This window comes from Manacus vitellinus, unplaced genomic scaffold, assembly GCF_001715985.3.
Source record: "Manacus vitellinus isolate BGI_N305 unplaced genomic scaffold, ASM171598v3 scaffold_11_pilon, whole genome shotgun sequence".
NCBI lineage: Eukaryota > Metazoa > Chordata > Aves > Passeriformes > Pipridae > Manacus > Manacus vitellinus.
This window is the reverse complement of record NW_021938895.1, coordinates 11,402,436-11,425,971: the sequence shown is the minus strand read 5'-3', so window position 1 is coordinate 11,425,971 and position 23,536 is coordinate 11,402,436. Positions and strand designations below refer to the sequence as shown.

The following is a 23,536-nucleotide window of genomic DNA, read 5'->3' as shown; positions in this document are numbered from 1 at the left end:
GTTTAATTTAAAAGAAACATTAAACAAAAAGTAACATTAAACCATTTTTTAAAAAACATACAGTATCTTACATATATAGGCTTTACTGTATTTCTAGCATAAGTATTCTGATCTTCCCAAAGCCTCTGTGACTGGAAAAATATGCCTCTTAGGAACACAAGCTTATGGCTTGATTTTTGTCTTCGGTGCTTGCAAGCACCCTACTTGTATGCAGGTTCTTCTGATTACCAGGTACATCATAACAGAATTAATAATACCTTCCAGTAAGTCTGAAAGACCAAGGCTCCTTATGCTATTAATGCCTACTAAAGTACTCCTGTTTGGATTCTACTTTGACAGTTATAAAATGCAGCATTATCCTCCATCCTATAAAACAACACTCAAACGGTGATATTCATAAGTTATTTAAAGCAAATTTACATATATAGAATAATTCAGAACTTAGTTTTTAACTGTATTATAAACAGATTTGTTTTTTATATGTGTTATAAATGCCAGTGGCAGGGGGGTTGGACTAAATAATCTTCAAAGGTCCCTTCAACTCAAACCATTTTATGTTTCTAAGAATTCTGTATTCTAAACAGAACTGCTCCACAGCACCACTACCAAGACAGCCATTCTATCACACCTTAAGAGTAAACTTCCAACACTATGTTCAGTGTTACATTTAATGTTACATTTAATGAACTCTTATCAATTCTACCTGAAACCCTAAGTCATTCTGCAGTCAAGATTTTCTAGGACTTTTGGCCTCTGCTACAGAGAGACACTTTGTTAACTCACCAACTGCCATAATATACTGTCCATCTCTTGATACCTTAATCTTTGTGCTAACTGTGGGCATTTCAAAGTCTTGAATAAGTTCAATTCTTCTACGGATATCTATAAAGAAAAAAAATTGCAAAGTTAGCACAATTGTATCAGTCCAAAAACCTATAATGGTTTCTTAAGGAAGCATGTTGAGCTAACTGAATATAAGGAATATGTTTTAAAGATATTTTATCTTTTAAATATTTTAACTAACACATTATAAGCAGATTAACAGTCTGTTATCACTGAGGAGCAGGCTAGCTCTGTGCCAAGTAAATTACTATTGTGAGGTAACTATGTAACAAATTATTATATAATGTAGTAGCAAATATTCATCACACATTTTACACAATTAATATGCTGTATAATGTATTCCATCTCCTGTTAACAATGCATTTTTCTCTCAGTTAAGTTTCTTATACAACACTTCCTATACTTCCAAATAGTCATTTTTATTTCCTATGACAAATTTAGGCTAAAATGATTATATCTGAGTTCTAAGATTAACATAGTAACACAGAGGAGTTTACAGTCTGACTTTATCATAAGCTATAAATGGAATCCATCCATCACATTTCTGTACAATCCACAACTCAAATATTTTAATGTCTGAAATTTAAAACACCCCTGGTAATATTCTGTTCCCATAAAGCTATATAAGTCAAAGTAACTATTTGTAGCTTTAATTTTGTAGTTTTTAGAATATGAGCTAGAAATAACTTCCTCATATCAGTGAAGTATCTGCTCTGGACCTGAATGTTGTGTATGTATAAAGCTGAGGACCCCGCAAGGGCAAAACTCACCCACATCTTTCTTCTGTAAAGCTCTTTTCTTCCTGTCTGAAAGCCACTGCAAACAAATACATGCATAAGTGTTAAGCTCATTATTCACACAGGAACCTGAGAATCATTTAAAGTTTATCCAAGCATTTGAAGTATAAGACATTTAGCGCGCTAATTCTTTTCCTCTTGATTATTTTACAAATTTCCACTGATAAGTTTAACGATTGCACACCAAGAAAACTTACAAAGTCGTGCTGCTTAAGGGTCTGTGGAACAACAGACCTACATTCAGAGCAATAACGCACTCAAACCGCATTTTTAGCTGAACGAACACCTATGGCTGTGTTTCGGTGAGGATGCCCAACAGGAGCGCACATGGGCCGGGCAGGCGGGCCGGCCCGACCGGGGTTCAGCCCAGCGCCGGCATCGCGCGGTTCGAGCTCCCGCTGCGGGACCCGGAGCGGGCCGCCGCGTCCCCCCCGCCGCCCTCACCTCCTGGGAGGCTCCTGCCGGCGACATCAGGCTGTAGAGTCTTCACCGTCGTTGAGCTCGGAGACTGCATGGCCGCGACCGCTCCCGCCCGCTTCCGGCACAGAGGAAGCGGAAGGCGGGATCGTCTTCCGCCGGCGGGCGGGACCCGCGGGGCGGGCGGCCTGGGATCGGCGGCGCTGCCCCTCCCTCACACCGGGGAGAGGCGAGGGAAGCGCAGCAAACCTGCGGCACAGCCCGCTCTGCCGGCGCCGCAGCTCACAGCGAAACAGCTCCGCTGCTCCGGCTTCCCACGGGAAGGGCCCGGTCTGTCCGTCAGGCCGGCTGTGGTGCCATCGGGGTGTCAGCGAGGCGGGTCATGGTGCCACTGAAGTGTCCATCTGGAAGGTCATGGTGCCACTGAAGTGTCCATCTGGAAGGTCATGGTGCCACTGAGGTGTCCACCAGGCAGGTCGTGGTGCCATCAGGGTGTGCATCTAACAGGCTGTGGTGCCAGTGAGGTGTCCATCACGCGAGTCACGGTGCTGCTGTTGCCTAAAATCGGCTCTTAAAAGAAACCTCTCAGACTCAATTTGTGAGTTTTAGGAAGCAGGCATTCTTTATTATGATGCACTGCATGATCACAGCAGGCCCGGTGCCCTGAGAATGGAATCAGCTTGCCAAAGTGCACCCAGAGGTATCTTCACTACAGCTTACGTCTGCATTACATGACTATTCATTTTTCATTCCCCACATTCTTGTTACATATTTATGACATTTCCCAACACTTATTAGCATATATACACATCTTTACAAGGTCTATGAGGGGCTTCATCAGGAGTCTCTGGTGGTTATCTTATGTCTGGAGCCCCCAAAGTCCTGAATGACTGCCTTATGCACTTCTTTAAGACAATACGCCTGATTATAGAGTAACTTGGTGTTGCTTGGCTGGCTGCCTCAGTTCCCTTCTTCATTAGTTCTTTACTTTGCTTGATTAATCCCTTTAAATTACTTGTCTCAGCTATATGTAGTTTCTATGGTACATTCCACTGCAAAAAACCTCAAATATCAATGCCATTGAGGTGTCTGTCAGGCTGGCTGTGGTCCCATTCTGGATGATCTCCATGTGAAATCAGGAAGGCTGGAGTTATTTGGCAGCCTTGGTGGAGGAGCTTAATTTTCTCAGCCTGTGGTGAACTGTGTCCGATATCCGTGGAAAACAGTGAATCCAGGATTTGGCTCATCAGAACCTTGCCAGCAACCATAAAAAAAAAAAAAATATGCAAATAATTCCAATTGTTCCTGTTCCAATTTACAAGAGACTAAAATAATCTATATCTGATCTACACACATCTTCAAGAAACAGTGAAAATCACAACTAAATTCTTAACAATACGTAATTCTGATACAAGATGCAAACAGAAGCTGTTTCAAGTAATTCTTATGCATGGTCCCCTGGATGATGTATTGCAACAATGATGATACCAATATCATGACTAGAAAGGCCTCTATTCTAGTTTGTGCTAGAGGCTGTTATAGCTGAGATTCCTGGGAAATGAGCACACCTAAATATAGGTGCCTATGTGGGTGCTAGGTGTTTAAGCTCCAGTTTCAGAGTGTTAAGGCTTCACTTGCTTAAATGTAGGTTCTCTAGTGGCCTTTGAGATGCTGTATTGTGTCCAGGACACCTAGATGGGGCTGACACAAGACCTATGGAAAAACCATGCCCTCTGCAGCATAATCTGGAGGCCAGGGAGGACCTCCAGGGACATCTCTGGTGGCACTAGAAGCTGGGGCAGCTGCATCTCATCCCTGGTAAATGCAGTTAATGAAGTGTGAGGAGGTGCAGCAGCCACTGAGTGTCTTCTATGGGGTAAGCTCCATCATATCTAGGTTCCACCATCTAATTAGAGCATCACAAGCTGTTAGTAGACATTTAAAGCTGAATTCCCTTGTCCACTATTCAGAATGTCCTTAAGGAATCCCAGACATCTGCACGGGGTTGGTTGGTGTGACAGAAGTCCAATGTTACCCTGGAACAGCAGCTGAAGGCCCAACAGGATGCTCCAGGGCACCTCAAAAGGCATTAGGCAGAGTCAGGAGGTCTGAACCTACAAAGAATTCCTAGAGGTATAAAAAACTGGAGATTCTTGCAGTCAGGAGAATTATGTGACTTTCTTTCGCTTAGACTGCATGAGGATTCCTGACCCTCTTGTCCATTCCCTAGATGCATTTAGTTGACTACAGTGCAAACAAAGAACAGTAGAACCCAGAGGTTCTGACTGCACAGCAAGGAACAGTGTTTTATTTCAAATGTCTTGAAATTATATTTTTATTCTTTTCAGTCGATTTAGTTTGCATGAAAAGTTGATAAATTCAAGCCTGGCCAGTCATTCATTTAAGACTTCTTAGAAAATCAAAGGGGAAAAATGAACTAGAATGTGGGCTATTAAAAATTTCAATCCAGATAACTTAAGAGCAGCCAAATCTGCCTTTTACACTGACTACAGAATTTAAAAAGTATATCATTAATTTTTGTTGAATGTAGTAATGATATACTTCTAGATTTTCCATTCAAATGAATATAGATGAGCAAGTAGATGAACTGACTGCAAATATGTGAGATACGGGATGCTTTCAACAAAGAGCAAATCATGTTACTTGCCTTTTCTTTCTTTCTTTAGTGTCAGATTTTGCTGTGTGCAGTACTGGTGTTGGCCATGGTGGTGCACTGTTCTGAACAGTGGTGATAAGCAAACTGAATGTTACCTTTCCTGGTTTTAATGACAACTAGACAGTGCCCCTGCAATAGGTATATACATATGATTATGTTAAGGACAAGCTGTCAGGTACATTCACTTTTCATGTTCAATATAAAAAAAAGTTCATCAAGAAGATTCTGCTGCACTTCACGTACACAGAGAGCGAGTAATCAATATTCCAATATTATTTAACATAATTAAGAAATAGATACATAGCTAAGAAATTATGATAGGTAGTTCATATACTAATATTGAAGGTACACAGAAAATTATGAAATTATTTAGGATGTTCTTCACTGAAATGTTTTAGACTACAATTTTAAATATATTGCTGCAACAATAGTAAAACATGGAGGGTTGGGAAGTAGGATTTAAAAGATTGGTTTTGAGCAGAGGAAAAACACCCCACATGTTATTAGAAAACTAAATAGGTAATGCTCATAATAGCTGTATAATTTGTTTTATAGAGAACTACGGCTCTATGGCTGCTGTTTTGCAAGCTTAAAACAAGCTTTCTCGCTAGTATCAGTGTCATAATTGTCTAGGTAATTAATTTTGGTTATCTGTTTGAGAAAGTTGTTTGGGAGATACTTCAAGTAGGATATTTCAGTACTGTTAATGACTGTTTTGAGGCAGAATTTTGTTCCTTAGTGTGACATCTGAAAAAGTACTCATAAATACAGAGAGAGGCAGAGTCACAGAAAAGTTAATTGCCTTGATGGATCAAAGGAAACAGAAAGCCACGTGATGATCATGAGGGAATTAGACAGCTCTGAGATCACATGGCACCACATGCAGGGCCAGCCAGGGAAATGGCTGAGGAGTCATGAGCTGTCAGAGCTGTGTTACCACCAGACTGCAGCACACTCTCCTTGTCCCACAGGATGCAGTGCTGCCTGCTTCTTCCCTTCCACCTCCACTGCTGCTTCATCCAGCCTGAAAAATATGTAGTGGGGAAAAAAATAAAGATTAAAAAGTTGTAATAAAACTAGAAAATATGATAATAGAAGACGTTCAGCAGGACATTGCTTGGGTATTAACATCATGTGTAATTGATCATTTTCTATGAAAACAATAAAGTAGCGTAATATTTTCACTTTAATAATAGTAACAAAACAAATGTGAAATATGAAAAAATAAAAAAAGTTGCATTGCTACTAAAAGAATGTTTAGGAAGGAAATAGCATATATTGTAGAATCCAGAAATCCAACAACCCTTGAGCTTGGATTTTACCTTAGTAGTCGTAGCATCCATGCATACAGAAGCATCCCCAAAATCTAGCACCACTGCATCAAGAAACATTTCTGTTCTCTTCACACTAGCGTCAACTTACACAATTCTAAATTTAAGAAGCTTATGAGAATGTAACATTTCTAAAATTAATCATGCAAAGCATTTCCACAGCTTGAGACTGCAGCAAGGATCCAGTAAAAACTGGTTTGAGGTGGGAAAGAACTGCCTTATCCAGGTGATGAGGTTTACTATACCTTTCAGACTACTAGTCTAGGAGTAGATATATATGATGTACATGCTTGAGCATCAGTTAATTCTGTTTTCATTATTAAAATGTATAGTCTAAAGAAAAAAAAACAACAAAAAGGAAGATTAGACAATAATCACTTTCTATGAATACCATCTCACACACCATATGTTCATTTTTTGGAATTTTTTGGCTTTCTGGAAAACCCTTTGTTGTGCCCTAGCGGTCTGCGATTGAAAAGAATTAAAATCATAGCAGTTATGAGCACTGAATGTTTAATTAGCCTAGAAAGGAAAAAGAATAAACCAAAAAAGCCTCCACAGACTGATTATTTCAGCTACAAATCTCAATGTCTTTTTCTGGAGTATACACTCTCCTCCTCCACACATGTATTGCTTTTTTATAAATCACTAAAAATGTTAAAGAGAAGCAAAGGAAGATGAATCGTTGGCTAATCTAAAGAGTCTATAAATTTAGAGCCTAAGACCTTGACCTGTGTGTTAGCTACCTAAAGCACAACTTACATGGAATGATGCAGGATGCCTTGCATCAGATGCTTCTACCGAGTGCTGAAGATACTCAAACTCATTAGAGGTCTTCATCTAAGGTTCTTGAAAGTGTCAAGAGCTCTTCTTTGCATGACCAGACTTACCTGGCCCCAGCATCTCAAACCCTCTCTGTTTACAGCAGGTCATGTGGAAAACCACGAGCATCTTTCTATTTAATTTCTCGTGGGGCTTCATTTACATTTGATACACAGAAACATGAGTAAATAATGCACTGTCTTTTGAAGAAAATAAGCCCTTAGTAATAGAAGAGATTGTCTAAGTGCTGTATGACTGCATAGGGATTAGACCACTCAACTGGAAGACGAGAACTGGATAACCACCTGTGTGAGGCTTAGACTCTCACTTGCAGAGATGCTTTTCAGAGGCAGGTGCTTAAACACTTGCTTCCTTCAGAACATACCTGCATTAGATGGCTCTCAAGAACATTCCTCCGCCCAACCTATGAAACACTCCCAATGTCTTAAGCAAGCTTAAGGCAACATAACACAAGCTCAAGACTTGGTAAGGACTAAACACCACAGCTATGTACCAAGGAAGAAGCATCTCCAGGAGCGAAAGCATCACTACCTCGGGGGCTTCTGCACCACTTATTTGTTAAATAAAGCACCCAGGCAAGTCCTATAAACAAGACTTGTCCTACAAGCTTCTTCAGTTACTCCAAAACGTTCAGGCTTGCTAGAGGCAGTCAGCGTTCAACACAAAACTTATGGCCTCTGCATTATTTGTGCCACTTCAAAAGACAGTAAAAAGATGCAAAGCTGTCGGAGTCAGAGCTGTGACAGAGCACCAAGCACAGCAGCCCACCGTGGCCCGGGAGGGAGCCCTCACCTCGCCGCACTCACTCGCGGATCCGGCGGCCGCTCCGCTCCGCCCCGACCCTGCCCCGGCCGCCTCCGAGCGTGTCGCGCCGGGAGCCGCCGGGAAGCCGCCGGGAGCCGCCGGGAGCCGCCGGAGCCGCCGGGAGCCGCCGGGAGCCGCCGGGCCGGGAGGCGGCAGGCCACGGAGCAGCGCGGGGCAGGTGAGGCAGCGGGAAGAGACCCGGTATCCCCCACATCCCCCACACCCGCGCTGACAGCGGTCGGTGCCCAGGGGCCAGTGCCACACCTGCCCCGTCCCGGGCACCGGAGAGCGAGGGCGTGAGTCGGGGGTGCCCCAGGGGAGCCCTGGAGAAGGACGGGGGATTGCGGTGCGGTGCCCGCTGTTCGCTCTCCTGCCCTCATCTGTTCGCTTCACGCCACAGTACCTGTCCCCCCTCCGGGACAGACTGTTCTGTCTGTGGTGGTGTGACGGTACCGTCTCTGTACTCCAGGACCTGCCTTCCTCCAGCTCCTTCCTATCCAGCCGGGGAAGAAAAAACACAGGGGAAAGCAATATTCCATTCTTGCCAGTGGCATCTTTTGTAGCCTTTATGTTCAGCAGAAGTCTTGCTTTCAATTTTCCCTACAAGTATCCAACAATTTGAGAATGGTTATCAAGCAGAAATGCTTTATTACTGCTTTATTACTGTTTGGGTGGTTTGGTGAAGTCCCCAGACTCCCCAGTGGTGACTGGACGTACAGCGCAAGGCAAATGGAACAGGTCGGGAGGGAAAAGGGGAGGAGGAAGCTTCATTTCTTCATTCCGAAACTGGATGGATCAACCCTGAGAAGGAAAGAACAGTCACACTCTTTCCGTGACATGCTGGGGAAGGTCATGTTCCATTTCAGCCTGAGACATAGGACTGACTCACTCTCCTGGTGTTTCTGAAAAAAAAAAAAAAAATCAGTAATCTGTTCTAACTCTTTCTGTTCTTAGGGAAGAACACGCTTTGTGCTGTGCTTTTTCAACCACTTACCTGCTTTGAGTTTCTGCAGTGAGCAGGAGTGAAGGAAAAATACTAGATAATGTCAGAGTTCTGGCTAATTTCTGCTCCAGGAGATAAAACAAATCTGCAGGCATGGGAGAGAATGAACACTGTGACATCTAAATCCAACCTGTCCAGCAACAGCAAATTCCATATTCCAGACTTAAAGGTAAGTGAAGAAGGGGTTTGTGTATGGGCAATACAGCAGCACTAGCTAGGGCTAAAGACTTTTGGGATAACTGTGGGATTTATCCTTTAGGATAAACATGGGATTTATCTTTCGGAATAACATGCAGAGAGTAGAAGAAGACTGTGGTTGGGGGATGAGTTGTGTTCAGTCAACTGAAAATTGATCAGAGAGAAGTAAGTCATTGTGCTCAAAGCTGACCTTCACATTGGAAGGGTACATGTATCAGAAGGAAAAATGAATAAGTTAAATAACTAATCTCTTACATTCCATGAACAATTTGCTCCTAGTCATGAAAGACATACAGCACTTTACATGATGGATTGCTAATGCAAAGGGAGTAGCTAGAACCACAGCAGTAACACTGCTGACAGAGAAAGCAGTGCTACAATGCACATTAGTCCTTGGGAAATTGATGTGTGTGTTTATTCAGCTGCATTATCCAGCTTCATAATATCATATAAATTCAAAGGGTATTAATCCATGATTTTAAAAATTATTTTATGAGATCTGCACTTTTATTTCTATTTCAGTAGTGGCTATGAGGTAATCAAGATCTGCTGCATTAAAGTCAATAGAGCTACCACAGATGTAGAACTTGATTCCTTGGGGATTTGTCATCACCATCACTTAACAATGCTACACTTAGTGCACCCAGGATCTGCCTTTAATCCAAAAAGATTGTTAACAGTTATAACTTGAGCTCTTCCAAGTACATAAGGATCCAAGTAACAGGGGAGCATGGCCTGTTCTCAAGTAATAACCTACTGAATTGTCACATGAATGTTTCAGACTGGTAATGTTGCTTTTTGCATACACACCTGAGATCAATATTATTTTTACCATCTATGGACCTTATTTATACCATCTGTGGACCTTACCCAACTGGTGGTAGTGTGAGTCTGCTTATGCTAAAGGAACTAAAGCATTTGGAGTATCTGAAGACACCCATTCACATTCTGCTATTTGTTCTATATAAAATTTTTTTCTTCTCCCTCAGCTTGACCCTTCATAATGTTGAGCGGGCAACATTAGAAGAAAAAATTTAACAATATACTGCAATACCATAAATACAGGATGGTGACTGAGTCATACAAAAAGCAGGTGTTGGTTGGAAGTGGCTTTGTGAGAGACTTTATCTTTGGTAATAGCAAAAACTCAGACAGAGACCCTCTGTCTCAGGGTCTCTAAGTGCTGCTTCTCTTGGTTCTCTTAGTACATCTGACTTGTTTGTATGTGTGCATTATTTTTGTGCATTTCTAGTCATTGTTTTATCAGGTTAAAGACTATGCAGCTCAATGAATGATACAGGATGAAATGAAATCAGGAAGACAGTGATGTGTGATCTTGACACTACACGTATTTTTTTCCTTTATTGGAAAAGGCTTTTTATGTCCTAGGTCCTGGGTAAAGGAATTGCTACTATTTTCCACAAAGTAGATAAAGTTCAGCCAAACTATTGAATTCACGAGTGTTAAGCACAAATCAGTCCCCTTAAGGCTCTGCCAACAGAAGCCTTAGGCAGAGTTGTGCATCTTTCACCTAATTCTCATCTTTTGCACAGGTGGGGACACTGGATGCTCTTGTTGGTCTGTCAGATGAGTTGGGAAAACTTGATAGCTTTGCTGAAAGGTAAAATAGATCTTATTTACTATCTACAAATGAGAAACAGACATTGTTTTTATGAGATGGTATGTCCTTGTGTTCACCTCAGTCTGACTCAGTTCAGCCTGGACTACAGCTGGACTAAAGTGGGTAGGCTTTGTTTAACCTTTGTGTTGATTGTCATGAAGTCATCATAAGGAAAGGATGATTCCTTAAAATTTAGCTGAATGGAGTCTGTGATAGTTTTCTCTGCACAGTGATTTGAGTGGCAGTGCTAGGAAAGCTGTTTCTCAAAAGGAAACTGCTTAAAAAGGTGAGTTGTTTGTTTGTTTAAGAACATTCTTCCTCCCCCATCCAGAAACTTAATAAAACAGCTTTTAGAGAAGATGAAGCCCTTCCTGATCTTGTTTTCACAGAGTATTTCTGTAGAGCCTTCTGTCCCTTTGCAAACAGATATAGGAGTTTCTAAGGATTAAGTTATTTTAAATAAAATCCAAACGTCTCCCTTTCAGGCTTTTAAACTCCTTGAAAGCCAGAATATTGACTCACATTGTATAAAACCTACTCAAGCAAAGACTTGCATGATCTGACCATGACTTGCTGATCATTGCCAAGTTTGCCTTTTGGACCAAACTGACCTGGATGTACAAAGAATAATACATTGTAGCAAGCTGAGAAAATGCCAGGTTGTAAGATGCTTCATGGCACAAAGTAGAGTTTGAGACAATGAAAGTATAAGCTGCTGGGTCTTTCTAGTTTGTTCTATTTTTTGCTTTGGAAGCATGCAACTATGAACACATGTAGTTTTGGTCATGTGTTAGCTCTGGGGCTTTTAGCCTTTTTTTCTCCCAGTCCAGACTGAAAAGGATTTGCTTATCTAAATATGCTCAATCCTTTCATAGGTTTTTATCAGGCAATTGCAAACATATACAGAAACCCTGACAGAAACTGTTGGCATCTAGGCTGGGCAGTTTGGGTCAAAGTAGGTCTGCTACAATACATTTCTCCATAGAATTTTTTTTCTTTTAATTTTATTGGTGCTACACGAAGTCTGTATTAGGATGATTACATTTGATCACTCTGGACTGCACACAACATTGATGTTTCTAGGATCATAGAATATGATTCATATCTTGCATTGAAAGACTACCTAAAACTAAACCATATTGCTTTTTCAGGATTTTTAGCAGGACAGAGCAACTTAATTAATCAAGAAAAGCATCTCCATAGTGACCCTGCCGAAAATACTGCCCCATATTCTTTGTAAACATGTTCAGGCCTCTGGTTCATACTGCAGAGAAGGAAATGGGAATGGGGGTAAATCTGGGAAGAGACAGTGCCAATACCTGCTAACTGTTCTCATGGAAGGTGTCTCTAGTCAGGGTAGCAGATAGGCAAGCAACAGTGAGGCCCTTCCACTGTTATCTGCTGAGGCAAGGACTCTTCCTGTTTGTCCCATTTGCCTATCAAGATAGGTAACCAAGAAGGATCAACGACATTTAAAAATAAGAGGGATACATTGAAAAATAATTAAAAAAGCATTAGAATAGTAACAGATAATAATCAACACAGATTCATCAACACAAGAGAAAAATCAAATGTATTAGCAGATTGAGTCCCACAAGGACATACAAAAGCATTTTGCATTAAATAAATGCCTAAGGTTTATGTCTGAATTGTGATTCAGGGGTTAAAATGCCAAGCACTCACACTTGATTGAAGTAAATGGCATCCAGAGGGTTACAAGCCTGTTCAGATGACCTGAGCAGTCATGTTCCTGCTCCTCTGAAAGAGCTGCCTGCTGAACTGTTGCTGGATAAACACAGCTGCCAGTAAAGCCAGGCAGTGCAAACCTGTCAGCGCTGCCTCCTGCCAGGACAGCAGAGAAGGGGCAAGAGCTTACAGGAGCTATTGTTTCCACATACTTTTATTATTTATTTACTCAGGGAGGAAGAGTGTTTTTCCATGTCACCCTGTGGTAGCATGGAGCTCTCTCATATTGACAGTCCTCTGGGTCACTGTTAACTGGGGATTCTCCCTGTTCTCTATCAGCAGAGCATTTGGCAGCAGCCTCAGATTGCAGGACTTCTGCTCCCTGTAGTGTTTTGGAGGCCTGGCTGGTAGCACCTTTTTGTTTTCAGTATCACTTAAAGACTTTGACTTTTTTTATTGGAAGGTAATGATATTGCAGCACTTGCAGAAGCAAAATGTGAGAGTCTTTCAAGACGTAACAATAGGTTAAATGGAGCTATCCTTTTTATGGGTTTTTACTACTACTTCGTGAGGCAGTTTAGCTGAAACCCTTTCCTTTTTAAAGCATCATTTGAGCATGATATTTGCTCAAGGTGCGATTCATCTCATCTAAAGGCAGAGGTTTAAATGTTGACTGTGAAAGCTGCTCACTCAGTGAAACAGTAATGAAAGCTACTTTGGAAAATCTCTGGTTTATACACTTCCCCATGGACTGCTTTCTCCATAAGATCTATAGACTCCTTCTATTGGTCTTACCAACTATTGTCTTGTTCCAAGTTCCTTTGAGCTCCCTGAGCATCATGAAAGAGGACAAAAACCAGCTGTATCTACTAGCTGAAATTTTCAGAAATGCTTGGAAAGGTCACAGCTGACAGGGAACCACTCTCTGGATCCCTCAACCTCCCCACAGCCAGAGTGTGGGCAACACATGCTGTACTCCAGCAACCCTCTGCTGGTACCAGATCCCTAAGGGGCTACATGTAGATAGTGAAAAACTGCAGCAGCTCTGTGAGAGGGATGTGAACTGGAGCACAGTGGTGTAAATTCCTCCTACAGAAACTCTGAACTGCTCCTGTCCAGGGTAACAGAAGAATGCTATGGGTTGAAAGGCTTCTTTAAAGATCGTCCAACCACCCTGCCATGGGCAGGCACACCTTCCATTAGACCAGATTGCTCAAAGCCCCATCCAATCTGGCCTTGAATGCTTCCAGTTGTAGGGCATCCACAGCTTCTCTGGTCAACCTCTTCCAGTGCCTCATCACCCTCACAGTAAAGAATTTCTTCCTTTGTGTCCAGTCTAAATCTACTCTCACTTTAAAACTGTTGCCTCTTGTCCTGTCAGTACAGGTGCTGATAAAAAGCTTCCCTCCAGCTGTCATATAAGCCCCTTTTATATATTGAAAAGTCACAATAAGATCTTCTCTTCTTCAGACTGAATGATCCCAAACAGCATGAATTCTAACTACTGCATTCTTGGCAGCATCAGCAATCTCATCTTTTTCCTCCCTGTCACAGGACTAGAAAACCTTTCCCAAGACTGTAAGTTTTTTCACGGGAATAGAGATAGATGTAACTGCCTTGCAGCACGTGAATGAAAATTCTTTTCTCTGATGTTTTCCTCATATCAGGAAAGACTGTACCTGGCCCAAAGTCCTATTCCTGAGCTCTTGAAAACCACAGGATGTCACAAGATACATTGTCCAAACACTGTAGGTGCCCTTTCAGTCTGCAGCTCATCTGCAGCTGTAGTAGTCTCCCCTCAGGAAGGAAAGAAAAGGATAAGAAGCCTGCCATTACGCTCCCTATCACTGTGCCAAGGATTATGTCCACTTCATGTCTCCACCAATTTCATGATCAGGCAGTTGCTTTGTAGCTGCTGCTTTTTTTTTTTGCAGTGTGTAGTCAACCTGGAACAGTTAGGGAACTGAAAGCCAAATTCTGTGAATATCTCTGAGTGCAGAAGGATACTTGAACAACCAGAAAGTCTCTTAGCCTGTATGAGACAGGTACTTTGACTAGAGACAGGGGGATCTACTGCTAGAGGGACTTAATTAATTCATTTTTTTAAATCAGCAAAGAATAAGTAACTGTGTGGAGATAGTGTTCTCCAGGAGGGGCTCTGTTCAAATCACTACTCTGAATCGGGCAGAAGGATTTTAGTCTAGTTCTCCTATACCTTAAAGGAATGTCTTGTCCACCATGCTAAAGATAAGAGAGAAAGATTCCCCTAAAGAAAAAGAACAAGGAGGAAGTTCTCCCTGTCAAACAAGTGAACACTGCCATTTACCCCTGAGTACTTTATAAGAACCTTCTCTCAGCAACCCTTAGAGTTTCTTTGGCATTCTAGGGAACGAATTTTCAGTCAGTGTTGTCTGTATGTAGCCTTGTGTTCCTTCATCACCTTTGGAGTTTTAAACATGGGTTTCTTGCCTTCTGGTTTCTGCTATGAGTATAATGAGTGTAGAGAAGACTGAATCTTGATCAGTCTAGAGTGCTGGATAAATGACATTACCTGTGTTTTTGCAGAGATCAATGTATTTAAGAGATAAGAAATTTAGTTCTGCAATATATCATAGATTTTTTTATCATCATTTGAATTGCAAAGTAACCTGCCTTGCTTCAGGTGTTTTGTTTGGGCATCTCTGTGTTTATTAGATCATTGTGATAACTGCTTTGTTACAATTTTGGTACAATTTCACTAACATAGTTTTCTTGTTACACCTAAGCGTAATAAAGAAAATAGCCCAGTACATAGGAGAAGTTATAGAGGACTCAAAAGATAAAGTCCAAGAAAATCTTCTGGCCAATGGAGGTAGGTGCTGTGAATGTGGGATTTTTAATGCATTGATGCTCCCTTTGTTTGTTTTAGAATATGAATATGTGGAATCGAAACTCTCACACTTCAGAAAGGACAGCCACAGCAACATTTTATAAGAACATGTTTAGCCTGCTCCCATTTTTCTCAAAGTTAGCAGAAGCTAACTTTGGATGAAGAGGAAAGCAAGAGACATCCTCCTTCACCCCTAAAATGACCTAGCACATTTCTGTGCCCTGCCTGGGCTTGATCTCTTATGGGAACCTAAATCTCATTCTGTATGGCTGTGTGACATCTGTCAGTGATCTGTTACTGATTTGCATTCCCCAGCTATCCTGAAAAAGTACAACAAAATTGGATGTGTTACACATGCTAATTACAAACTTGTAGAATGATGCTTTTGAATAAACTTAGGAGTGCACACTCCATCACCCTTTGACTGTCTACAATGTTGTACTTCAGACCTGTATGGGTAAAGGATGAGGAGGAAGTTCTTTTAGAAATGTACTTGCATGACATAAAAGTGACATGTGATGAGTGCAGCTGTTTAAAAAATACAATAATCCCACTTACTGTGTTTCAGGGCTAAAGGATAAAATGAAATGTCTCAAAAGTATGTTGACTGATGATTGTGGTGTTGTCACATGCATGCATTTGTGTGTATTAGTGCTAGACACAGGTCTTGGTCTGGTTGTAGAGATACAGTGATCAGGTTACGATGATTTCTCAAGTAACAACCTCGTAGCTTGATCACGATATCCCTATGACTTGAGAAACAACAGGTTTCATTAATATCCTTTGTTTCCCCTTTTTACACCATTTTGTTTTCATATCAGCTCTTCATGTGTGGTATTAGAAGGATATGACAATTACTTGTGTGTTACTAATTTCTCTCCTCTGTCTGGCTTTGGTCATCCAAACAAATCATATTAAATTAGGACATTAACCTTTCCAAGATTATTCACTGCATCTTAAAAAATGAAGTCAGCTTTAGTATGTGAGGATTCCCCTAATATCTTCCAGTGTCAGTCTTCATAAGCAGCAGCAACTTTGCTGCACCAAGTCTTCCTCCTTTCCTTTTTGATTAGCAAAAGGACTCTAAAGTCCTTTTGGACTTCCTTGAGTTTGTGAACTCAAGGACTTCCTTGAGGTCGTGAAATTAGAAACAAAATTATAAGACCTGATTTCTTGCTTCATGGTCCGGTTTCAGACTATTAGACCATCCCAACTCAAACTTTAAGTTACACTGATTTTAGCTCAGTTGTATATAATTCTGATAGCAGTTAGGTGGTGGCTGTGTGTCTAAATTTTTTGTTAGATTTGTATGAAGAAAAATGCAAAGTACTAAAAAATACAGCACTTTTAGTTATGTGAGCGTACACACACAGAGTTTTTCAGTGGGCAACAGTTGAAAGCAACCGTGTGGAAATTTCTCTCTTACAGAGAGAAATGTGTATTTGGGTAAGAAAAAAATTTTAATGTATCGTAACAGCATAAGCAAGCTTTCTTGTTTATGACAAAATAAAAAATGTGAAATGTAATTAAAGCTTTTCTTCAAAGATTCATACCAAATTCTCTTCCATTTATGGTAATGTTAAACCCAAATGAATTTTAAAATTGAATAAGTGGTAGAATAACTCCATTCTTTATAGTGAACGCAAAACAAAGCAAAGTGGGAAGCGTAACAATTTTGAAGAATTAAGTGTTTTGAAGGGAAAGTGTCTAACACTGCCTCAGAGCTGAGTGTGTAAATTAGATTATGAGAGATTCAGGCTGTGGAGTTTCTGGACAGCTGTGAGCTGGTAGGAATCATCTCTCCTGGGTGGGCAGCTCTGTGAAGTCTTTTAGAAGTTACTTGACAGGTCCCATAAATGAGGGATGCCATTCCATGAGCATCAGGATTCTAAGACTGCTTGGCAATTTACACTCAGCTCTGCTAGTGTAGTTCACAGTAGTTTGTGCCATCCCAAGATCAGGCTGCTTAACTAACCTGCACCAGTGCCAGAGCACTGCTCAGGAGTGGGCTTGAAAACCTGGACTGAGAACTCATGCTGTGTTTAACTGTCCACCATCCAGATTCTGCTGAGAATTAAGGAATGTGAGGATAGAAAGGGCATGTGAAGTTCTTTGGGGAACTTTTATATCTCATCAGCTATAAATTGGTCAGTGTCTGTCTTTAAAGAGCCTGTGAATACAATGTTCCTCTGCACAGCCCGGTAATGCTGTGCTCTTTGCAGGTTTCATCCCCACTGTATTTAGCAAGGCCTAAGCACGCAAGCTTAGAAGAGAGGCAGCAGGGTGAAATCCTTATGCTGTGTACCCTGTGCTTGAAAATGCTGTGTGAACTCTGTTGCTGAAGTATTTTTGACCTCTCTGCCTTCCCCACAGAGAACATGAGCAAGCACTGCTGGAGAACTGTGCACACAAGAGCTGTGCCATAGCTCTCCCTGCCTTCTGCAGTTCTGCACCTTTTCTGCACCCTCTGTATGCAGGAGAATTTGCTCATTCCTGATTAGACATTAGCAGGAAGCATTGGATCTTTGCCTTGTGACTCCTGCTGATTGGATGTGGGGGACATTGACACAGATGTGGTTTTAGAAAAAGGGGGAGAACACCACTGTGGCAGTGCTCTCTAACTTCTAGGCAGTTTATCCCTTGCTAAGAAGCCTGTTCCCTCCTAGCATAAGACTTTCCATGCTTCGGAAATCTAATAGGGTAAACTGACTCTGTTGTGGGGTGAGAGAAGCCCATGGAAAGGATAGTGCTCTCCTGCCAAGGGTATTTGGTATCACACAAAACAGGGTAGTACCCTCAGCCTGCTAATATGGCAATGACACAATTTTTCACATTACTTCTCATGCACCTTGGTTCATAAAGTTTTGCCCTTACCCTCAAAGTCCAGCCCACAAGAAATTGTGCTCAAACCTCACTGTGGAACTGAATTCACTCCCTGGACAAGGCAGCAAAGAGCACTTAACGACCTCAGCATGCACGTCCTTTTACTTGGCACCTTGAGTTTTTTTGCTCCCTATTGCCTCAGTGCAACTTCCCAGATATTCTCCATATTTACCCTTCTGGTCTGGAAGGAGCCCACCCTTCAGGTGACAGGGCCTCTGGCCTCTTTGTCCAGACCTTGAGACCATGCCTGCTGCCTTCCCCTCGCCTTCTTAACCTTTAGGGGGCAGTTCCAGCCCCTCTGCTTGTTGTGGCAGAATGCATGACTTTACCTCATCCTATAAAGTTGTGCAAGAACACTGTGTAGTGGTGTGTTCAGCATCCAAAGGGCTCTCAGGACTCAGGCAAAGAGCTGTTTGATTTCATGAGCTGCTGGAGGAGAATTCCTTGGTTGGTACCATAATGTACTAAGCCTTACTGTTTTCTAACATCAAGGAGCCCTGATCTTCAAACAGGACGATCCTGTTCTAGGAGCTGGATGTTGTATGTGTCGTCTCCTCTTGATTCTGGGAAGAAGCCATGGCTTCCTATGGTCCGAGGGTGCCTTGTTTTGGGGGTTGCATGCACAGAGCCTTGCTGTGAATTTCTGTTGTTGGATGCTGTGACTGGATTTATCCATTTATATAAATACTCTATAGCTTTTTGTGAGATGGGAACTTCTGTGCACAAAATCAGTGAGAAATTTGTCATCACATCTGAATTTGTTTGATTTCTAGTGAGCACTTGATTGAATAACAGAGAAGTGACATCTGCTGTGCTCTTAATACCCTTGATGAAGCTCTAAACCACCCTGACTATTACTGCTTGTCCTGGGCATGAAGTATTTTTCTGATAGCTCTTGCTGGGATTAAATTCAGGCATATTGCAGAAATCAAGATTGAGATTACACAAAACTGTTTCTACTGTGAAGAAGAATGTCTCTACAACTGTGTGTCCTGCTGATACAGATAATTTTACACTTTTTCTATACTGCTAGGTGTAAGGCAGTAAAGATTTCTGGTTCAATTTCTAAGTTTGGGCATGTTTAGAAAGGTGATTAGATTGGGCATGTGATCTGTGTGGATTTGATTTAGATCAAATCTCTATAAGAATTCAGAGGTTCTGGTTCACCCCTGTCTCTAAAAATAATCGAAGTTATGCCTAAGCTATAGCTGGGGACTACCACCCAAACTTTGGCTGTCTGATACACTATCTGCTTTCATGCATCTCTTTGCATTTTCAGTTGACCTAATTAGCTACTTGACACGGTTTGAGTGGGACATGGCCAAATATCCCATAAAGCAGCCGCTGAAGAATATATCAGAAGCATTAGCAAAGGTAAATTGCAATCCAAATTTTAAGATGTTGTCATGGGGAAGCATGTTTTTGGCAGGTTGTGATCCCTCCTCTCATTGCAATCAGTGGAAGCTTTGTCTTTGGCTTGGCCAGGTACAAGCTCAGAAGCACACACTTCATACTGAAGCAGTTTATGTTATTTTAATTTCTACTGCAATTATAATGATACGTACATTGAAACCTAACCAGTCTGTAAGTATATGGCACTTAGTCAGATTTACTACAGTACATTGATATGTTTTGTGCACTTTTATCCCCTTCATTATAAAACTTTATTTTTTTCATATACTGTCATATTATTCTCCATCTTGGAGGGTTTTTTGTGAAATTGTTGGTCTGACATTAAATCAAATGCCTGCAGGCTGGATGAATTATTTACACTGTCAGCTCATTCAGAAAGGTGTGATGTGTTGTTCAATGTAGGTAACAAATGAAACCATGAACTTGCCCCTTAGGTACAGCTTCGGCACACTAACAGCAACAGCTGACTGAATCCTACTTTCTGCAGAGGCCTTTGCCATGGGGGAGGTCTGACACCAGTTCCCTCTTGGCCACAATCCAAGTGGTTTTAGGGGGGCTGACAGCTGTGTGCTTGCGTTAAGGTGCAGTGGTAGTGGGATGGAGGTGAGAACAAGGCCACCAGCACTGTGTTGAGTCACCTTTTTTTACTTTGTTTTAGCAAGTGACTCAAATAGAAACAGACCTGAAGACCCGATCAGCTGTGTACAACAACATTAAAGGAAATTTGCAAAGCCTGGAGAAAAAAACTATGTAAGTATTTTGCATTGGGGATGCTGCATGGCTGAACTGAGGGCAGTGTGAGCTCACACCTATTGCTGTGCAGAGGACCATGTGTGTTCTGGTGGGAACACTTTTCTGGCTTTGGGGCATGCTGAGTAGCTGCAGACACAGTGAAAGTCAGTGATAGGAAAGCCGGTGTAATCAGCATGTCTCAAAATCAGCTCAGGGACAGTGCCGTTCCTAATGGGATTTTATTGGCAGTGTGAGCAGGCAGTCTTGGAAAGAGTCAAAACTAAATGCACTGTATTGTTCTGATGGGACTTCAGGGAGTCAGAAATTAGATGAGCAGTGTCAGCTGGTGGATTCCTTTGCCAGACAGAGCTGTGTCCTGTGTTCTGAACAGGATTTGCAGAGCCCCCATAGGAAACAGCTCTGTCTTGCTTGTTCCCGCACCTCATCGGCATCCCACTTATATTTTTCTTTTCTTTGTTTCATTCTGTTTGTTCAGATAATGCACTGTTCGGGCTTCCCAAATGTTCTCTCTCCTGTCTTCGTCTTCTTATGGTCTTTACCTCTGTCAGTGCTGATACGTGGGGTTTTTTCTAGGATATCATTGGGGAGAATGGTAAAATCCAGTAAGTAGTAAATTCAAAGCAACTTAGATGATGCTGTACAAGCCCTCACCCAACACATGCTCATATATGCCACTGTTTCATACTCAGGATCTGGGCACAGGACACAGGTCCTTGCCCTCCTGACCCTGCAGCCAGCCAGGTTGGCATCCTCCTGGCCAGGCCTCCAGCCAGGTGATGAGGGGGAAGAACGGAGACCTTGTGGTCAAGGCCTTATCTTCCTCTCACCATTTCATTCACCTTTATATGCTGACAACTCTGGTGTCTACCTGTGCCAGATAGCTTGGGTTGAACAAACACCCAGTAAGTTACTGGCCAGTTAATTAGTATTTAGAAACTACTGGTTTAGGTCCTTTTCACTTTTGCCCAGTGACAGGGAGGACGATTCCTCTCTTGTCATATACACTTGGTGCCTTCCAGCCAGCCCAGTTAGCCCTGGCCATCTGCATCTCCTAGGAATTAATATGATCAAGTGGGCTTAGTCTGTGAAGACCTCCTGCAGGTCTCCTTCACACCTCTCCTGGCTGTGAAGACCCAGCCATGCATGAGACTGCTGCTCTCACTGCCCTTCAGCAGGAGGTATCTAAGTGTGCTTGGCCATGGCAGTCCAGATATGCCAGTGTTGCTTTGATGGCCTAGGTCTGTACTAACATAGCTTGCTCTGCCTGAAGCCTGGTCACACAAGCAGTTCAACAGGCTTCCTGAGAAAGCAGGTGTTTCCCTCAGGAAGTGGCAATGACTGGAAGAAGATGTGCACTTCCTGAGCATCTACACCCCTACTGTAGAAACAAAGGCAGCAGAATGGTGTAGTTTCATATAAAGGGCATAAACTAGTCACTGATATTCTGTCATTAGTATTAGTTGTTCTTTGATCCTTTTTCTTGCAGTAAAAATAATGAAATAGTCATTTCAGAAGTGTAGCTGTGTCCTTTAGCCACCTCCTTTTTGGCCCTCTTCTACCCCAGAATACACTATTAACAACTCCACCCACAGCACAATACCTCCAGTGTGCTGCTGCTGAGTTCCTGCTTGTGTTATTTTTACTTTGCCTTTTTCACCGTAGGGGAAATCTGCTGACCCGGACCCTGGCAGACATAGTGCATAAAGAAGACTTTGTTCTGGATTCTGAGTATCTTATCACGCTGCTCGTCGTGGTGCCAAAGTAAGGCAATAGTGTGTGCACAGATGCTTGATGTGGTGTTGAGTTTCAGGCCCAAGCACCGGATCCAGGCGATGCTGAGTCAGGTTGGGGCACCTCATCAGCCCTGTGGCTGGGACATGGGTGGAGCTGTTAGCAAAGAAGAAAGAATGGTTTCTGCCAAGAGTGGTGCTGGCACAAAAGGAGACAAAGACTGCTCCAAAACTGTAGCAGGACAGAATTGGGATATGGGTTTTTAATGGTTATGAGTGCATTCTCAATCAACCTCCTGAATAGTATGAGCTAAAAGAAAAACAGACTGTTACTGGAGCATAGCCATAACCTGTCCAACTCACAGCCTCTGCTGGCCATACACTGCATCTGCAAGTGCCTACATGCAGGATGACTGCCACTGCCATCAGTCGTGAAAGTTATACAGTGTCCTCCTCAGAAGCCTACACGAAAGTTTCCCCCTCCATATAGCCCTGTCCCAACACACACATAAGGCACCATCACTTTTCTGTATGTATCACAGGTTACAAAAAGCTGAGATAAGTTTATTGAGTTTATTATCTGCACATTCTTTCAGATTCCTCCTAAAAACAGACTTCTTGCTTTGCAAACTCTTAGCATCCCCCAGATCCCTTTCTCCCAGTGCTGGCACTCACCATGATTACAGTCTACCATTGGATCAGCTCTGGGGTTGCACACAGCAGATGCACCACACTTACCCATGGTAGGGGTCCTGGAGGATGGGACACTGTGTGGCAACCTGGAAGTATGTGCCAAAAGCCATGTTCTTCCCACCATCAGCTTCTTCTTGTGAACTCTTCTTCAAGCTAAGACCCAAGTGAAAACTGAGGGTGTAGCATTGAGGGAAACATCTCAGCTGGTGACTAGGAGAGGAAAGGATAGGAGAGGCTTAGTGTATCTTAATGACATAACCCAACACAAAGAACTCCAACCCTTCTACCCTAAGCCATTACCTTGATTAACGACATATATCAACACATTTGCTTTCCAGTATATACTATTTATTTACTGTGCTTTGTTTTGTGTTGCTCAAAGGTCAAGCTACGTACAGTGGCAGAAGACCTATGAATCCCTCTCAGATATGGTAGTGCCTCGCTCCACCAAGTAAGTGAAGTTCCAAATTAAGCTCCCTGTTTGTTCCAGAGATCCCTGCTATATTTCAGCCAAATTGCTGGATCCTGGAAGGAATCACTTATCTAATGCATGGGCTGCACATTAACATATTTTCAATTGAAACTAGAAATTACTCTGTTGAAGGGAAGTGCAGATGAAAGAAAAGAAAAAATAATTTTATTACAATTAGCTTGTTGTTCCTTTTTCAAGTAATCTAGTTCTCTCTACTTTCAACCATTGCCTTTGCTTTTTTGTGTAAAACAGACAATTTGCTACAATAATCAAGGCATAATTCAAACATACGCAATCACATAGAACTTTACGGAAACTACTTTGCAAGAAGATCAAACACTAAATTTGCATTTTAATTGCTTCTTGCTTGTACAATAGAATAATTCAGCATACTATCATTTGCATTAGCAAATGCCATATTAACTTATCCTTTCACCTTAAATATTCCACTGCTCAGCTCACGCAGACCACGAGGTTCAATCCAGGGCACAAAAGCTGACAGT

General features: G+C 42.0%; 2 protein-coding genes across 2 annotated transcripts in view; one reads left to right on the top strand and one right to left on the bottom strand.

Annotated features, from left to right (window-relative positions):
* Positions 1-1,908, bottom strand: part of NOL10 (nucleolar protein 10) — a 48,876-nt gene extending 46,968 nt beyond the window's left edge. Inside the window, exons 1-3 of the mRNA XM_018088942.1 lie at positions 1,879-1,908; positions 1,614-1,659; positions 784-882 (exon numbers count right to left, since the gene is read on the bottom strand). Of these exons, the coding sequence (XP_017944431.1) occupies positions 784-882; positions 1,614-1,659; positions 1,879-1,908 (175 nt within the window). The remainder of the gene's footprint in view (positions 1-783; positions 883-1,613; positions 1,660-1,878) is intronic.
* Positions 1,909-8,439: 6,531 nt separating this feature from the next.
* Positions 8,440-23,536, top strand: part of ATP6V1C2 (ATPase H+ transporting V1 subunit C2) — an 18,166-nt gene continuing 3,069 nt past the window's right edge. The window contains exons 1-7 of the mRNA XM_008932696.2: positions 8,440-8,884; positions 10,467-10,534; positions 14,986-15,071; positions 19,252-19,346; positions 20,044-20,135; positions 21,801-21,899; positions 22,944-23,012. Of these exons, the coding sequence (XP_008930944.1) occupies positions 8,756-8,884; positions 10,467-10,534; positions 14,986-15,071; positions 19,252-19,346; positions 20,044-20,135; positions 21,801-21,899; positions 22,944-23,012 (638 nt within the window). The 5' untranslated portion in view covers positions 8,440-8,755. The remainder of the gene's footprint in view (positions 8,885-10,466; positions 10,535-14,985; positions 15,072-19,251; positions 19,347-20,043; positions 20,136-21,800; positions 21,900-22,943; positions 23,013-23,536) is intronic.